The sequence below is a fragment of the Thermobia domestica genome, chromosome 10 (assembly GCF_964235325.1).
Source record: "Thermobia domestica chromosome 10, izTheDome1.hap1.1, whole genome shotgun sequence".
Lineage (NCBI taxonomy): Eukaryota > Metazoa > Arthropoda > Insecta > Zygentoma > Lepismatidae > Thermobia > Thermobia domestica.
Genome location: NC_137463.1, coordinates 222,215,469 through 222,234,832, shown reverse-complemented (window position 1 = coordinate 222,234,832; position 19,364 = coordinate 222,215,469). Strand labels below are relative to the sequence as shown.

At 34.9% G+C, this 19,364-nt stretch overlaps 1 protein-coding gene across 1 annotated transcript in view; it reads left to right on the top strand.

Annotated features, from left to right (window-relative positions):
* LOC145663009 (caspase-2-like) overlaps nucleotides 1-19,364 on the top strand; it is a 165,010-nt gene that overhangs the window by 138,399 nt on the left and 7,247 nt on the right. Inside the window, exons 6-7 of the mRNA XM_081729135.1 lie at nucleotides 953-1,077; nucleotides 10,960-11,066. Coding sequence (XP_081585261.1) covers nucleotides 953-1,077; nucleotides 10,960-11,066 — 232 coding nt within the window. The remainder of the gene's footprint in view (nucleotides 1-952; nucleotides 1,078-10,959; nucleotides 11,067-19,364) is intronic.

Here is a 19,364-nt window from a genome sequence, read left to right as displayed (position 1 = left end):
TTGCTTCATGTGTGATTTCCAGATTAATAGTAACATATCACGGATCACAAACAAGATATTTTCCTTGAATCTTATGAGTCCTAAGGGTTGGCTAGTTGATAGTTTATAGTCCTCTTTTGTATCGAAACTACATGTAACATGTACCTACAGCCTAACGTTAGATCTGGAAACAAATGAGCACCCTGGGAATCTAACCCACGTCTCCGGTATGGATTTCTACGGTTGGAATATACTCCGATGTTTCCCACTTCATTCTTATAGCAATTAGTTTTAGTATCATAATACCTTTGCAATTGTCTTCCTTAGTTAAGCCATAACCATTTAACGTTACTTTTCGTTTGAGTCTTATACAAATGTTTCATGATGCATTGACATTAATTTAGTAATAGCAGTACATTATTAATCACATTCTGATTAAGTAATGAAACATTTTATTCCAAACGGAGTCTATGTCTCAAATAACAAGTAGAATTGGATGCAGTATTAAATGTCATAAATTTGATGGAAACATGGACTGTCTATAGCTGGCCTTAAGATATCAATAAACTACTATAGACGAGTGCATTATCTTAAAATACACATCGAGTTAGCTTATACTTCTACTCTTAGCAACAATAATAACTTCATTTTCTACCTACTTTATTTCCAGTTATTGTGCCATTAACAAAACACTTTACGCCCTAACTCATACTTCAGTACAAAATGTCCTTTATTATAAACATCAATACACTTAAACTCCATGCCAAGCAATGTTCATTATCTATTTCAATTTTATCAAAGTATTGCATGATTTGAAGATCTTTTGGTATTAGTAATAGGTTGTTTAGTTTGCTAATTGTTAGTTTGTTAAGTTTACATAAAGGTATAATACATCATGTTTCCAACAATTTTCTTTTATTGTTTTTAAATATGCATAGGTTTCTTATGCGCATGTTTATTATTACATTGATAGAGAACCAAAGATAACTGATCCTTTGGAACGACAGCCTACACGCAGAATGGGTGTACTTCATTCGCAGGACCTATATACATTTCCTGATGTGTCAGACACTTTGATTGTCTACTCTACTTTTCCAGGTATGTATCTATAGCTATATGAGAAAAATATCGTGTATCTTAATAACGATTTATTTTCAAATCTAAATACCTAGTTTTTAATCAAATATTGTAAACTTTTGAATATAAAATAGGAGAAAAGAGCGGTGAGAAAGGTTTGTTCAATATAACACTGACATATTAAATTGGAAAAATGATATGAAATCTTTAAGTTCTACGTCCCACAGTTATGCCGGTTAGGCTAAAGGAGACGTTGATGAAGATAAATGAATGAAATGGTGGAATGAAGAACGAGGGAGGAAACGGGAGAACCCCGAGAAAACCCACAAGCACGGTGTTTGTCCACCATAAAGTCCACACGGCCTGAGCTGGGATCGAAAAATTGGCCCTAAGCACCAGCGGTGAACGCTCTATCACTGAGCCACTGCGCCTCCATAATTAAATTGGAATCAAAATACTTAAATATGATCAAAAATCATTTTATTGCCAGCAGTATAAAAGTAAACGACGTAACTACTGAAATCTGTTCGGTGCTAATAAGGTGGAAGGAAAGAACTTACACCGTAGTGTAATAATTCTTCCTCTTCTGCCTGATCCTTCACGACTACAACAGAAAAAGAAGAAGAAGAAGAAGCAGAGAGATGCAGGAGCTGATGTGAAGAGAGATTGAGAACGATGGATAGGAGTGAGTGGTTGACAGAGCTTCCCTTTCTACACCTGATCCCCGAAAAACAAAAAGATGATGGGAGAAAATAACCTACGCTTTCCATGTTTTTCTCCATCTTCTCTTCCTCTTCCTGCAGTTGAAGGGGAGGGAATATCTAGGAGGTCTATGGGGAAGAAAGAAACGACACACACACCTTCTAGTGCATTGCCCTTCTCCATGGAGAACGGTAGAATCAATCAATTTCCTTAATTTCTTTAAGAAGAAGAAGAAGAAGAACATACTTGCCTTTATCTTCATGCTCCTTCATGGGGAAAGAAAAAAATAGAAAATGCCCACTGAGAAACTGCATAAATTTTAAACTTCCAACCCTACCCATTTTTCTTATCAACTTATTGAACGTCAATTACTTATCAACGTGAATTTGACCTTACCACCCCACTATCATCTCGGTGCCGATTTGATTATGAAAAAGAATAAAGAGAAAAAGAATTAGTTTTTACTAATTCTCTTCTCACTGAATCTCGCTCTTTTTCCCCCATGTCTTCTAATCCCGAATTTCACCCTCACACGCTTTTACCATGAAAAGAGAGGGAACAAAAATTCTATTTAGCAGAGAGGATTGAGAGGTGGATTTAAGAGGGAGACAGAGAGTATGACCCTACACCTTTTTCTTCTAATATATTTTCTTCTCTACTACGGTGTTCATTACCGGCTCTCCGATATTTTCAACGAGGAACAGAAATAGATGGAGCAAGGTAGTTACGGGAGGAGGTGAGAGAAGAGGGAGAAGAAGGGAAACGGGTGATTCAAGTTAACTGTATTATTGTTATTAACGAGCGATAGATTGTGAGAGAGAAGTTGAGAAGAGAGAGAGAACAAAAAGAAAGAAAGTTAAATAGGTTTCAATACATTATTTCTTTGTGAAGAGGCGAGGAGGTGGACGGGATCGTAATACCGTGCAGGATCGAAACGAGTACCTCTCTTCCTTCCTTCTTCATTTCTTTCTTCCTTCCCCCTCTCTCCAGTTTCCTCTCGCTCTTTTCTTCCATGCTTATTCATTCCTTTCCATCCCCCTACCCTTTACAATAGAATATGTCTGTGACTCTACCGGTAGTTCTCACTTTGGTAACTCCTTCGTTTACAAAGCCAGCTCATTTTTCTGTCCGTGTGAACGGAGCTAAGATAAAGATTTTTTTGAGAGTAAAAGCGGTTGAAGGCGAGTGAAAATGGAAGAATATAAGACACCTAAAAGTTTTGGCCAGGAGCTACGATTTCCCATATACCGCATTATAAAATTTGCAATGTTTTCTACACTCTTCAGTGAGGTGCATTTCCCGGTCTGGAAATTTTTATTATTTTTCCCAACAAGTTTCCCAAAACCTATGTAACTGGACTAATTTTCGAATTAATTACAAATTCGTTTTACGCTCAAAAAGTCAAGATGACCTTTCGCGTCTTCTTTTTAAACAGAATGTAAGTTAATACACATTCTTGTCCTAAATTTGTTCTCTCAATATTCCACGATTTGAACACTTTATGCTCGAGAAACTTTGAACGAATTGAAAATCAACACTAAGGCAACAAGAATGGGGTTAATCAGAGTCGCTACAGAAAGAAAAGTGAGATTCGTTTCACATTTTGAAACTGCGGAAGACTTAGATTTCTATGTAATTTGGAAACCGTAACAGGTTGTTACTTCTGCTTGGAGTAGAGGAAAAAATTCCAAAAATGGAACTCGTTTATCGAACTTTGAATGGACATCAAGCTGCGATGCGTTTACTAATACTTCTGATTTTAGCACAAGAGTAACAGGTAAAGTAAAGCATATTAGTTAAAAACCTTAATACATACAGAACATGTGTCCCCTTCTTTTGAAGTTTTCTGTATTTGGAAATCAATATTGTAACCTGTATTCAATTCACTTCCACTTTGAATAGACGGATAATACTGGGGATGAAACCTAGCCTTCAGACGCGGAATCTCTATCAATAAATCACTTTTATATCTTTTACTGTTTTAGCTTTATTATGACCAACATTGAAACCAGAAATGGTAGTAGATTTTGTATCACTTCCAGTAGAGAAATTATATAATAAGTAGTAGCGGTTCCTGTACTGTTAGTTGCACCAAAACATTAGGCTGACCAAGATTCAATGTTCTAACAGTCTAGTCCAGGACCAGTGCCCTATAGGTACCTGGCCGAATCCTCCAAAATTTTAGCAGAGGAACCTGTGATCACTCCCTCAAACTTGGGTGGGCTACACAGCATTTCACCTTAAATTTTGGAACTGAGAAAAATATTCGAAAATGTTCCCTAATACATATATATACAACCCTGTAAACATCAATAACCCATTTTGTTTCCTTTCATGGATATGAAATTGTCCAAAAATCGATCATTTGTAGGTTGTTGACCTATTTTTACCTTTGATGAAGGTTTATCATGTTATATGGTTATATAGTTCAATATAGCACTCAATTCTCTTTCACAAGACACATGACTATTCATATGTTCTAAATTTTTACAAACAGTATATCAAATTACCCTTTAAATTTGGGCACAGGTTCCTATAATATAATAAAGTGATAAATGGTCTCTTAAACGATGTAAATTTGGAAATTACGGTGCATTTCTGTAAATTTCGCTGATCCATCGTTTTCCTTTCTGTGGGTAAAACATTGTCAAAAATTAAATTGGAGATTTTCTCCTATTATTTCAGCCTTGATAAGGCTTTGGTGTAGTATATGCTTATATAGACGAGTGCTGGAGACAATTCTGTCTCCCTTTCAGAATTTCGAACATAGTACATTAGACTACTCTTTAAATTTGCAAATTGGCAAACAAATAAAATTTGGTGAGTGTTCTCTAGGACTCAAATATTTAACTTTGTAAATTTTGGTGGCTCTGCTAATCCCATTATATTGCTAAAAAATTGTCATAATGTTCATATTACCATGCGGTCTGTTATTGACCTAATTTATTCAATTTTTATTGTTCTTAGGTTAAGCTTTATTAACCATATGATTATATCTTTGAGTACATGGACCAATTTTCTTCCATGGAATATGTGTAATTATAAAAATGATCTTTTAAAATTTGGCTGGTTCATTGGCCCACCTCTTAATTTGTTAATTGGCAAAAATAGACATTGGAAAATGTTCTTCAAGACACAAATATATGTTTCTGTAAATTTAAGGCGTAATATTTTTTTCCGTTTTCGATTTAAAAATTTTCAATAGTATATTGTCATTATGATATTGTCACAGAATAACATATAGTCACAGAACATTGAATTAGGATAGCAAGCACACTTTGAATGTCGTTCCTATTGTTCACTAAAGTAAACTGTAACAAATAATCATATGCATGGATACAAGTTCGCATTCTCTTTCATTGAACATGAATACCTTGAGACCTGAAGGGTTCCAATTTGCATACCATTAAACTTTCGAATTTGCAAAAATATAATTATTCCCTAGAACTCGGGTAAAATGTAATTGTCCACCTAGTGTCCTTTCATGGGTAGAAAATTGCCAAAATTAGAATTTGAGGATGTTGAAATAATTTATGATCTTAATGATTGAATCTTTGGGACAACTCATAGGCTAAGGTCATTGGTGTGTAAATTTAGACACTTGGAACCTGAGATACTTGTTAAAACAAATTGGCATAAAATAATAACAATTTTACACTTTGAACCTCACATTATGGTTGGAATGCATACTAAGGATATCATTAGAAAGTTATTCTTAACTGCTTAACGCCCAAGAGAAATGTACTTGAAATATTTTAACGGAATTTTGTATATATATTAAGAACACTATAATTTGAACATATGCATTTATTCGGGATAACATCTTATACCCTTTCGGAGTTACAGATGTGTACCTTAAAAATACACTTGGCTTTTAAGGTGACATTTTTTAACACTACATATTTTCAAAGGACTTTCTTCTCTGTGTAAAATTATTTGAAAGTCTCCCCGCACAGGTATAGATCACATTTCTTGCATCCTCAGATAGTTGTCATATCACATAGGACGTACCTATAACGATTTGGAAATTTGGCAGCAAAGTGTTCAGATAGACAAAAGAGCACAGATTGTGCGATATTTCCTGGCAATTTGCTCCGCTCACCTCCAAATTTTTCTTGGTGTTTTCTTGTATACTTTTACATGAAAATCCTCATCCAGATACGAATATTACCTTTTCCTTTTCAATGTATGATATCCCGATAAGAATAAAATAAAAATTAAATTCCTAAATAAGTCAGCAGTAACACTGGACTCATGATTGTTTCTCTGCCGAGCGTATAGATTTGTCTCCTCAGCAATTTGTTCAAATACTTCATCGGTCAAAAACAAACAAAATATTTCATATTGCGATAGATTTTCGGGTTCTTCCTTCATCTTCTGAAACCTTCCTTCAGGTCCATTTGTACATTTAACTTCCCAATCACTCCCATATACGGTATCTCCTTTCTTACACGTTGGGAGAGGTCCACTTGGGAATCGTTCATCGTCAAACTCCTTCTTCATCTGTGAGCACATCAGCTTTAGGTAGGAGGAGAGTCACATCAATTGTATCAATCATTATCCACAGACATGGTATCTAATACATCTAAAACTTTTTGCGATGATATCAAGCGACGCTAGTAAGAAACATGGCTTGTGCTAGACATTTTAAAACATCTTTGAATGCGTCATATCATACTGCTATTAGTGCTAGTAATAGTATACACATTATTCTGTCACATATATATTATAAAGAGTGAAACCACAAACTGATATCGTTAGTGACCAGTGTACTTTTGGAGGGACACCTTTTTCTCGCTATCCCACTAGCATACAACACATGTTAATACTGCATTAACACAACTAACACCACTTCAGAGACCTTACAAACATATATTAATTATTGAAAACAATTGTTCTTATATTTTTAAAAAATATATTGTAAATTTTCTGAAACAAGATGGCGAAATTAAAAAACGTTGACTTTTAAGGGGAAAGTGTCGTTTCTATATTTTTCATTCCAAAGTTTGAAACACAAATATGCATTTCAGTTTAACAATGAGATCACAGTGATCTCACTTACGAGATTTTGCAAGGCAGTGACATATTTTTCAGCAGTCTGTGAACCAAAAGTAATTGTACCTTTAAAGGTACATTTGGGAGTTATCAGATCAATAAATTTGTACTAAAATGTATACACAATTGCATCATGATGATAAAAGTTTTTATACAATTTAAATGAAGTTGCATAAACTTGTTGTGACAAACCATAGCATCATGAAGAAACAACTCTTATGTACAGTGTTCCCAGATTCTTCTGTTATAAACGGCGCCGAAATTTAATAATCGATCAGCCAATCAGATTGCACCAAACATAGTTTTCTACTAATAACTTTGACCATTACTTGTGGCTGAAATTCAAAGTGTGTAATTGTTATTGTTATATATTAATCGGTTTCAATAATTAAATATTTGGTTTCCAGTTCTAAATTATTCCACCATTGACTTTAGACTATTTGTTGTAGTTACAAATCAAGTTAAAGAAACATTCAAACAAAAATTTTAAAACGGTGATCGGACAATTTTAAGCCAAAAATTTCAAATGTTTTAATAGTCTTAAACAAACATTTAAAACTGGTTACCCAATGAGATTGCATCAAGAATAACTGTAAATAACATTAGATTATGAGCCATAACTACAGTACAAAAAATTCAAAATAGAAATTTTACAAAACACTTTTGAAAAATTTTTAACAAAGATTTGAAAGTGATCAGCTATACCAGTTATACCAAGAATTGTGCCAATGGCCTTAGACTGTGTCGTAACTATAATAATCGGGTTTGAAAAACTTCAATCTAGAATTTTAAAATCGAACAATTGTTGTAAAGAAAATTCAATATAAAAAAATTAAGCAACATTTTTCAAAACTTGAGAAAAAAGGTTTAAAGAATAAAGTTTCATACCAATTGGTTCTAGTAATTATCTACCTGATTTGAAGTCCTAAATGTATATACCAATGACCTCAGACTATGAACTTCAATACGTTTCAAAGTCTTAAGATCGTATATTAGATCTATATTTTCAAATCTGAATTTTTGCAATTTTTTATACATGGCAGACACGTCAAATTTGGACCATTCTAATTTACCCAAGTCATAGAGAACGATCAGATTCTTTCGCTTTTTCATAATTTCAAAATGTAAGGGTAAACCAAGCTTACTCCTCGCTGTCTCAAGGAACTCATGTTCATCGAAAGACAGCGATACCTTATATTCTTCCATTTGATTGTATATTACAAGTTACTTTAATGAGCATAAAATTTGCTCCTTACGCTAATTCAATTTTCGTGCGAAAATGTAAAATATTACATTTGATAATATATTATTGGCAATTTTATATTCGTAAAAGTGGATAAAGAGGGCCAACCGAATGTAGAGAAGTATATATTCAAATCATAGAGAACATTTTCGAAAAAATATTTTTGATCTTTTCCAAATTTAAGGGATGAGGCAGTCTATCCCTTAAATTTTAAATGGAGATTGTAGATTAACACACCCATATCCTATGAAAGAAGATTGATCCCTGGGCTCATCTATATAAATACATAATACACTAAAACTTCATCAAAGATAATATAATGTCAAAAATCTCGAAATTTTGAATTATTGATTTTTTTCAACGATAAAAGAGAAGTAATACAAATCACTTTTACAGTAATTTATATTTGGGTTCTTAAGAACATTTTCCAATTTATATTTTTAACAATTCATTAATTTAAAGGGTGAGGCAATGTTCACAGCCAAATTTTAAAAGAGGAGTGTTAATATACCCATATTCTATGATAGAAAAATGTCCCCTATACTCTACGATATAATCATTTTTTTCTAATAAAACTTCATCGAAAAGTAAATTAGATGAATAACTTAGCACATGATATTATGAATATTTTGGGAAGTTTGAAGCCAGAGAAAAGAATATATTTGAGCACTACAGAACATTTAACAAATTTTATTTGTTTACAATTCCTAACTTTAAGGGATTCTTATATGCACTCCCTCCCAAATTTTGGAATGGAATACCATATTACCCATGCGTTATAAAAGGGAATTGATCATTGTAGTCATTTATATACGCATGTGAAATACTTAGACCTGACCAAAAATGAAATAATAGGTCAAAACCTCCCAATTGTGAATGTTTTAATATATTTTACCCATAGAAGGGGATTGAACAATTCAAATTTACGTTAATACTTATTCGAGTCCTAAGGAACATTTGTCAAATTTTGTTTTTGACAATTCCTAAAGTAGGCTAATAGAGCTCTGCCAAAATTTAACAGGTGTGCATAACTGTACCTATGCTCTGTGAAAGAGACTAGACACCTACAACTAACCCCATAATCATATAACGTGGTAAAGCCTCTGCAAAGAATATAAATTAGGTCAAAAACAGACCACGTGCAACCACGTGGAAATACTAATATAAACATTTTTTCCACATAGCCCAATCAATCTTACCGTAGTATATATCTGAGTCCTATTTAATCCTCCCTCAGTCTGAGTTCTGAGAAAATTTATCAAAATATGTATTTTATAATTCCCAAATTTAAGGCGTGCACCGTTGTGCCACTCACCAAAATTTAGAACAATATATAAATGTGCAATGTCCCATAGAAGAGAGTAGACCCCATACTCAACTATATAACCATATAACGTGATAAACCCTCAACAAGAACGATTAATTAGAGTCAAAACCCTCCAAATTTTAAACTTGTGGTTATTTTATATATTAACATTTGTGCGGATAGAGAAATGACTGTTCGGAATTATGTCCTTCATCTAATTTATTTTACACAATGGTATAGAATACGATTTTTGTCAACAAAGATAATTTCTTAAATCTTCTTTATGACCAGAGAGGTGAAGGAAAGAATGTTTTATATGGGAACAAATTTAGCTCATGGCAGCTTCCAAGATTTCTTGCACCAACTTCAGGTTATGGCCCTTTGGTAACCTCCTATGCTAATTGCAGCCTTGTGAGGCACAGATTGTGGTTAGGAATCCCCTTTGCTCGACGCAGCCTCCAGGGATTTTAAGCATAGAAGTACTCCTTCGCCCATTGCGACCTTCGGAGCACGTATGGGTTAGCGATCATTGATAAACTGATACCTCCGTCTTCTTTCGCTCAACTTTTGTACGCGATTTTCAGATGGCTCGTTCCTCTTCGGCTCCCGTCGTGCTGTTCTTTGTGCCTTCTTCGTTTTGTGTATCGTCTGCCGCTTCTAAACAATAGCACGTGTTCTTTGAATAACATGTGCTCACGCTGTAAAGTAGGATCCTTACAATATTCGTAAAAGAGAATAAGATGGACCATTTAAGTTTACAGGGAAACATATTTATGTACTAGTGAACATTTACCTATTTTTGCTTTCTAACAATTTCGAAATTTAAGAGGTGGTCCTATGTACACCTCCCAAAATTTAAATAGGAAACATCAATGAACCCATATTCTATGAAAGGGAGTGGGGCAGAATACTCACCCATATAACCATAAGATCATAAAAGCTGATAAAATATGTCAGAAACCTCCAAATTTTACATTTTTCCCAAGTTATTTACCCATGAGACAGAAGTAGATGGATCCCCAAACTTATAGAGGTATATAAACCTGTCCTATACTATCATACCAAATTTTAAAATTTGGTAATGTTTAAAATGTAAGGAGTCTATGTTCTCCTTCCACATTTTAAGGGGCGCGCCCAGGTACCCTGCCAAAAATTAGAATGGTGACCCTAGGTACCCCTTGGTCATCGACCCTTGCCAATCCAAAAAAATTATGCATACTCAGGGGGCAGATGGGGATCTCAAATACTAAAGACAAATCATCTTATATTAATTGATAATTGTCTTTTGATCGAGCTTTTTTTATGATAGTTTTAATTAAAATCCACGGAAAATATGTAATGATTATGGATTAGTAATAGTAAGTGCTACTGGTAATGTAGTCAAGGACATGTCAATAACAGTAATCTAATTGTTTGGTTCTATGTAAGTTTACACACGCCATTCTAATAACATATCTAATATTGTTATCATGTATTAGAAACAAAGATTTGCTTCTTGTGTTAATAAATCATCTTAAATCGGAATGAAGTTAATAATGATTTCAATAGACCTATACTCATTTTCATATTACATTGCATTTTTTAAATGTCTTTCCAGGTCGTGTAGCCTTTAAACGCCATGGAGGTTCACATTTTGCTCGAGTTTTGTGTGAAGTTTTCGGACGGTATGCAGAAAAATATGACATTGAGACTATGCTGAAGCTGGTAAATTGAATGTTTTATAAGTATACTTTTGTGAAAGAAGTGTTTTCCTTTTGGTATTTAACTATTAAAGAAAGTAAAATAAAAGAACCTTGTAATACACGTAACTAACACTACAATTTATAGGACCTGATGGTTCAATGCTGAATTAGCAAATCTTCCCATTGACTTCTGTGCTTATCCAACTGGATCCCATTTCTACTTTATATTCCGATTTCTAAGATATTCATCTGAATATTGTCCTCGCACAAGCACCTAATTATGCCTTCCTAATGGGCATCTCTTTCTGATTGGGTTTCCAGTTAAAATTTGGGAAGTGTTTCTACCTCATTTCATTCTGGCTAAATGACCAGTCCATGCCAGCCTTCTGCATTTAATGACTGTAATAATCTTAGGTAAATAGAATAAATTATGTAGTTTCTCGTTATGAAGTTTCCTCCTCTCTTGGATCCGAATATACATCTGAGGAAAATCATCAATGTGTCATTTTTTTTCTGAATTCATTACGGTCTAAACATGGGAGAATCATTATCGCCATTACTCCATAACTTTCTTTTAGAGTTCGAGATATGGAAACGTGCGGATATCAACAAGTAGTTAAGAACATGTAGTCTTAACAATTTGTTCGTGTACGTGGACTAAGTGTTTTTGATAGGAAATGGTGTAAGATAAGCTTCAACGCATGTTTTCTTATTAGAGTCTAACAAGGTACATTCGCTAAGTGTCTTCTCAGGATTCGTGTAAAATTGATCCAGATGAAAAGTACTCCGCGGCCAAGATTCTATTAATCAAATTTTAGCAGCCCATACCGGCAATTTGCATATTTATGGACCTTCATATATGCGGAATTCAATCATACACTACTATAACCCTCGAACGCAAATATGCTTTTAGTTTCTTAAGATGTAACTGGACATTAGCAAAACAAATTGAATCAAGTACTGCTTCTCTGAGACATATTACTCACCCCTGCCACCATCTTAGATCCAGCATATTGGATTAAACTTTCACTTTATCAAATCGAAATAGGTGCAAGTGATACATCATATGTACAATTTTCTCCGAAATTCACTGCTGTATTGAAGTTCACCACACCTTGTATCGTTTGGAAGGCATTGCATGTTAAATCCCTCCAGCACTTCACGAATAGACATTATAGAGTAATATCAGTTACTCTTAAGGTTTGATGTTTAATAATCAAAACAATTTCTAACTGGAAAAATTCTTTAGGTATATCACTTAAAGTTTACAAATACACACGAGGCCCTGTCCAACTTTCTATTAGGTTCATTATTCGTGAAGTGACTGATATTTAACATCTAATACCTTCCAAACGGTACGAGATAAAGTAAAACTCACTATAGCAGTGAATTTCCGAGAAAATTGTACATATATTTGATGTAACGCATGCACATATTTCCATTTGTAAAACTGAAAATGTATCCATTTTTAGCGGTGGGGGTGTGTAATATGTGCCAAAGAAGCAATACTTGATTCACTTTGTTTTGCATATATCTACACTCATGTCCAGTTACATCTAAAGTGTAACTGAAATCAATTTTGTATCCGAGCATTATAGTAGTGTATGATTGAATTTCGGATATATGAAGGCACATAAATATGCAAATTACCTTTATGGAACACTAAAATTAGTACAATACAAATTGAGCTGCGGAGAAATTTGCATCCGAATCAATTTTACACAAATCCCGAGGAGACACTTCGCGAATGTACTTTGTAAGAAAACAGACTTGGAGAACATTTTGACAAGTAGGACCAAAATTAAAAAAAAAACATTGTAACTAATAGCAGTCAAGTAGTGGAACTGACACAGATGTAATTATATAATAAGTAAAGGTCACGTTTGGGTGAATCGAGTTCCTGCCCGAAGAATATGTAATAGAGTAACACTAAATATGCTCAATGTGTCAGGGAAGTTTTAGGTTCAAAGCTCAAAAGATTTACGAGATACCTCCACCAGAGCATCACATGGAAGTACATGTTATAATTGTAATACATAGTCCAAAACATAAGGGAGAAGTCTGAACTATTATTTCCTCTAAACTAGATTATGTTCGTGTTTCCAGCATATTTTAGTGATAAAACGCCAGAGAAGGGTTTTTGTTTTGCAAATCCGAAGTGGTTTCCTTATTCCACAGAATAGTTAACAATTACAACAATCAATATGCAGTTCAGGAAAGATTGCATGCCTCACACAAATACGCTGCTCACTGTGAGCACTTGAACCATTTGTCATTCACAATTCCGCCAAAGCAGTAATCGTAAGGAACGATCCAACTTTCAGCCTCCCCATTCAACTATCCAGCCTTATGGAAAGCTCGAATCATGTTTCGAAAATGAGAAGAATTGAAATGGTAAATTCTTAATGACTGAAATTGTATGAACCTGTCAGATACCAAATATTCACTTTACTTCCTGTCATTGGTGTATCAGTGATGAAAGGAGCAAAGGTTTTGTATTGGCGAAAGAGGTAAACATCCAGAGGCTGGATCATGCCAGTACATCCACAAGGGATCAGCCGTTTGATCAATGCAAAGCCTTTTGGCAACCACTGTGACGAAAGACTGTCGTATTTGTTTGCAGACCATGAATCAAGTAACAGGAGGAAATTCTACCTATCACTTGGAATGTTTTTTACATGTTGTCCTAATAGAAAGTCTTAAGGTCCTGCTTGTTTATGTTCGCTCTTTTACCACCAAATGAGATTAAGATTTTATTAGCCGGATGGACTGGTTCTACTGCAGGGAACCTATCGTTTGATTCAACACCCACAACATAAATGGGACGCAGAATGACTCCTTCCATGGACACAACCGGCATTATCATATAGGAATGAGATATTGCACTCACATATCCAACTGTTGTTTTCGTCTTCACTGGTCCTTTCTTCCGAAACGTCCATTACGAATGAAGCGACTTTGATCTGCATTGAAGATATTAGCAGCTGGAATGTCATAAATGATCATACCTCCATGTGACCTTCTAGTGGCTGTATCTCCTAAATCCTTTAAGCTTTGCACCTTAAACTTCAGTGACATATTGAGCACACTTACAAGGGAATAGTCTTTTCTTCACAATTCGATCTCTGAAAATGGTTGCTATCATTGCATGCAGCACAAAAAAAAAAAAAAAAAACAGAAAAGCAAGTTTTTAGCGGTAGACTGTAAACAGAGCCGGAGATAAAGGCGTCCAATGTTCGAGTACAGGACACAGAAAGTGCTTACAAACAGCACGTAATTTTGAAACGAGTGGAGGAATTGGGATAAAATTTTAGGTGTGAGTATCGAGTGTGAAACTCTTCTGAATAAGTATATTGCACATCTTATCGGTCATCTTAAAAGTCGCCATATTGAAAAAATGAATTCTTTAAGTTTAACGTCCCACGGTTATTCCGGTTAGGTTAAAGGAGACGGTTATAATGAGAGATGAGTGAAATGGTGGAATGAAGAAAGTGGGAGGAAACGGGAGAACCCCGAGGAAACCCACGAGCACGAAGTTTGTCCACCACAAAGTCCACACGGCGCGAGCTGGGATCGAACTAGGGACCCCAAGCACCGGAGGTGAACGCTCTACCACTGAGCCACCGCGCCCCCGGTCGCCATATTGAAGTTATCGAAAATAAAGCAACAGGAATAAAATCATGCTGCATATTAATTTAGGCTAACTTGTTCCCAGAAATTCAAGTATGAAGTTAGTTTTTACCAACCCTTATGTGTTGAGTATTGACCGATTCTGGAAATTTTGAACAGGCGAAATTAATGGTAGTGTCTTTCGCCTTTCTTGTAAAACACTCTGTAAAATACATAACCGACACCATTCTCATATCTTCGGACTTTAAAAATCTGCAAACGAAAAAATATTATTAACCTGCAATCACTCACCCACTTTCAATTCACAGTCTTCAGGTTTCAAGATATGATAAGATATGCATTTTACAAAAGTGGAAATCTTCAAGACGCACCTGAATCATTTCCGACTCCTATCGACTACTCCTTCAATTTCAATACTGGTGAAAACTGTGATGAGCCTGATTGTTTAATTTCATCGTTGTTCAGATGTGCTCACTCTTGTTCCCATTTTTGTATTAACCGCAGAATCACTCTTAAGGTACACAACAGATGCAACTAAACGTGCATAAAATCTGTGATCAATCCAAGATTAGTCCTACTTACTTCTGAACTTTCGACACCTTAAGGTTTTATATCGGTTACTCCCATGCAGCCTTCAATATTGTCTTAACAACAAAATAGTTTATCATCAACTGAAATAATTGTAGAATTGTTCCCAAGTACTATTTTGATCTTCTTGTTCACGTTGAATCGACTGACGTGGAAAAATACACTACCGTTAATTTCGCCTGTTGAAAATTTCTAGAATCCGTAAGAACTCAACATATAAGGGTTGGCAAAAAAACTAACTTCATATTTGAATTTCTGGGAAGAAGCTAATCTAAAATGATATGTCACATGATTTTTTCCCGTTTCATTATTTTCAATAACTCTAATATGGCCGACGTGATGCGCAATTATACCTATTACTCGATTCTCACACCTCAAATTTTGTCTCAATTCCTCCACTCGTTTCAAAATTACATGCTGTTTATATGTACCTTCTGCGTACTGTATTCGAACGTTTGGACCCCTTTATCTCCGGCCTTGTTTACGGTCTGCCGCTAAAAACTGTTTTTTTTCTTTCGGTTTCTTTGGGTGCCGCACCCGATAATAACAAGCAATTTCGGAAACCGAGTTGTCAAAAACGACTGGCCCCTTCTTAGTACTAGTCTATCAGATAATTCTCGGATAGCAACTCGATTCACCCTAACGTAACCTTTACTTGTCGGGGTTGTGACAAATAAAGAATGAATTTAGCAGATTGTTGATTATAAATACATGCTACTGGTAGTATCCAAACCGCTTGTTGTGGCTAATATCAATGAAGTTTAACCTGGGAACATTACGAGCATAGTAATGTATGAATGAATGCTTTATTTGGCCACTAACATAATAGGATGAACACAAGCTATTATTGACAGTAAGATAAACTCTGCGAAGACTTGAAATATCACGTGACTAACAACACAGTGCCTCTTGCTACAATATTGTAGAAGAACAGCTCCATTTCAGATTTGCCAGAGAGAGGGAATGTTCGTTAACCGACCTAAGAGATTTACATTTTACCTAGGTATATTAGCATATTAGTATACACTTCATAAAAAATATATGTTTGTAAATCTCGAGGACTCTACTCACGATATACCTTCCGATCTTATGTCAATTGTGTGGATAATTTTCAACATAATCTTTGACTGATATCTGATGAAGGAGTCGTGGTGTGTACAGACAAGACAATAAATAGAGAAATCGAGGGTCCAATTCTAGATACAGTAGTCAAAAAACTAAACTTAAACACATACATGGTAATTTTTATTTGAGTTACTATTCGCAACAATAGGGAAAATAAATGAGTAGCAGACAGATTTACATTAGGGTTAATTTTCTATGTGATGCGTACGCAGTTAATCTACTATTCATAGACAATACATATTTTTGTTGTGTTACGAATAATCGAAAAGAAAGTTTGGAAACCTAAACGAATATACAAATACTTCGCTGAAGCAAAATAAAAAACGACGAAATATAGAACATACGTGTGTCGCTAAGTATTTTACAAATTGTTAGATCAATTTATATTTGATTCACAGTTTCTTAGAAGTTGCAATGCGAATTAGTTTAGAATACAGCTTAAGTTGGCTATTAACCTTATCCTGACGGGGACAAGTAGTCCCACTTTTGACGTACCCAATTCACTTCAACCAATCAATCAATCTATCATTAGATAAAGATTCTAAGAGGGCAGAAGAGGTTACTCGCGTGGGTAATCTGGACTTCTGAAGTACCAGTTGTAAAAATGAATAAAAGAACATGACACTAGACCTAGCACAAGCTGAAAAATTTAGAACTAGGTCGTCAGCACACATGATTTGCCAATCCAGTCTACACTGAGTATAAGTCAACAGAGGATAGGATTCAAAGCTATTTCTTTTATTCTGTAGCGATAAACTTTCAAGTTTCTGAAGTCATAGTGTTATTTAGTTAGTTGTCACTTAATACTTTAAAATAATTTCAGTTCTTACCTAAATAAATACCAAAATTGTTTATTTGTGGTTAGTGGAAATAAATAAATAAAAAACAATAAATAAAATATTGTTATTTATGTATAAACATACTTTTAGAGTGTTTCCACGATCTCATCATTACTGAAACAGAAATTTTAAAACCCATTTCTGTTGTTAAAAATTTTCTTTCACCGATTGTAGTAATTCAGTTATTTTCCAATCTTTGTATCTTGGAAAACTCATTCTCCGATATTTTCGACAGCTTATAATTTTCAGATCACAAATCATCCAGTAAATGCTTATTGAACCCTTTCAACGTCACTGACACACAAACAATATCGGTAATTTTCTACTATCTAATATTTCAACTTAACGTTGTATTTCATAATTCGCTCCTATCCCAACAATTATTTTATTACGTTTATTTGCATCATCATCAAGAAACTACGTAACGTCCATAAGAATATTCAGAGAGAAGCGTATAAATATGTTGTCAGCACGTAAACATGTAATAAAATCTACGTTTGTTGATCTCCTGGTGATAATCACTAAGTTACCAAGTCCATTGACTATTCTGAAATAAAAGTCAATATCAAAACAAAAACATGTAACGCAGACTATATCTAGATTGTTTTCGTAGCAATGATCGCTCTACATTATTTATTCCACCGATCTTGTTACCGCTAAAGGAAATATCAATACAGAAACACGTAACACTGATTATATGTGGGCTGCTTTCGTGGTGATAATTGCTCCATGCTATTGATCACGTTGGTGGTAAAATGAATGTCAGTACAGAAATATTGACTATATGTTGATTGTTTTCGTGGTGAATGAGTCTAAGGTTACCTATTATATTTATCATATTGTTAAACTATCTTTAAGATAGACGAAAATTAACGAAATGAAAAAAACAAAGACTCTAACAGAACATTTGGTAGTATATACATACGGTAATAATCAGCATGATTTGAGAAAAAGTAATCGTAATTATAAAGTTAAAAAATACGTTGAAAAATTGTTTAAACATTATATTGCCGACCATCAATTTCCACTCGTTTACCAACAGTTTCGACATCGTACTTCTTATCGCAATTGGGAACATAGTTTTCAGTAGCAGCCAGTGTACTGTTACTGTAAGCTATTTGAGGCTTTAGTTTGATGATCGTGAAGCGATATCCTTTGATGGTTCGAGCTCCTGTAAAACGTGAGGGCATTTGTTAATTATTCTCAACGTTTCTGACTTCATATTCCTGTCATATTGGATTAGAAAGAAAACTCAGATTACTTGGAATAAGGTGTGATTCAGCATAAGTGTCGCGAAATTGTAATCAAGATAGAAAGCGCCATACTCACGATAAACTATTTATTCTTTGTTGCATGAACAGAAGGTACAAAACGCTGCAAGAAAATGTTACAATTTGGTTGACAAGGGTCCATGCCTGAAGGTCTCCACCAGCTAGCTGCGGAACCTCATGAACAGCCTTTTTCCGGACTTTTCTGCCACTCACTTGAAAATGGTTGCCCACACGCGCTTGAAACCATTCAAATTCCAGCCTTGCATAGTGCCCAATATCTTTCGATAGGTCGATTTTGAGGCACATTTGCGGTGTTAATGTTTTTGGGAACGAAGTTGATGTTGTCCTCTAAAAGCTTGGTCACTGTACCCGCATAATGTGAAGTTCCCAGGTCTGACCAAACATGGTCCAAATACATCACCCATGGTCCTCTTCTTCCCCAAAAATGGCAACAGCCGTTTCTTAATGCACTCTTCTCTATATATATCCTGGTTGATGGTACCGGTGGTAATGAATGGTTCGGATACATCACCGTCTTCAGAAATGGTTTGCCAAACCAAGTATTTAGCTAAAAATTTCGTTTTTTGTTGCACTCGAGCTTCGTATGGGATAGCATGTCCTGGAACTAAGCTATAGTACTCAGTTCTAGCCGTTTCTTTGTGATCCGTGAACACGTATGTTTCGTCATCCATTACAAAAATATGTTCTCCGCCACTAGAAACACGCATCTTGTAGAGTTTTCTTGAGCCCCTTTTGACTCGCTCCACTTGATTTTTCACGTATTTTGGTTTATGCTGCTTCTTTCTAGTGACAATCCCAAGCCTCCTTTTTGCTCGATTTACTGTAGATTGCGACGTTCCTATGCGC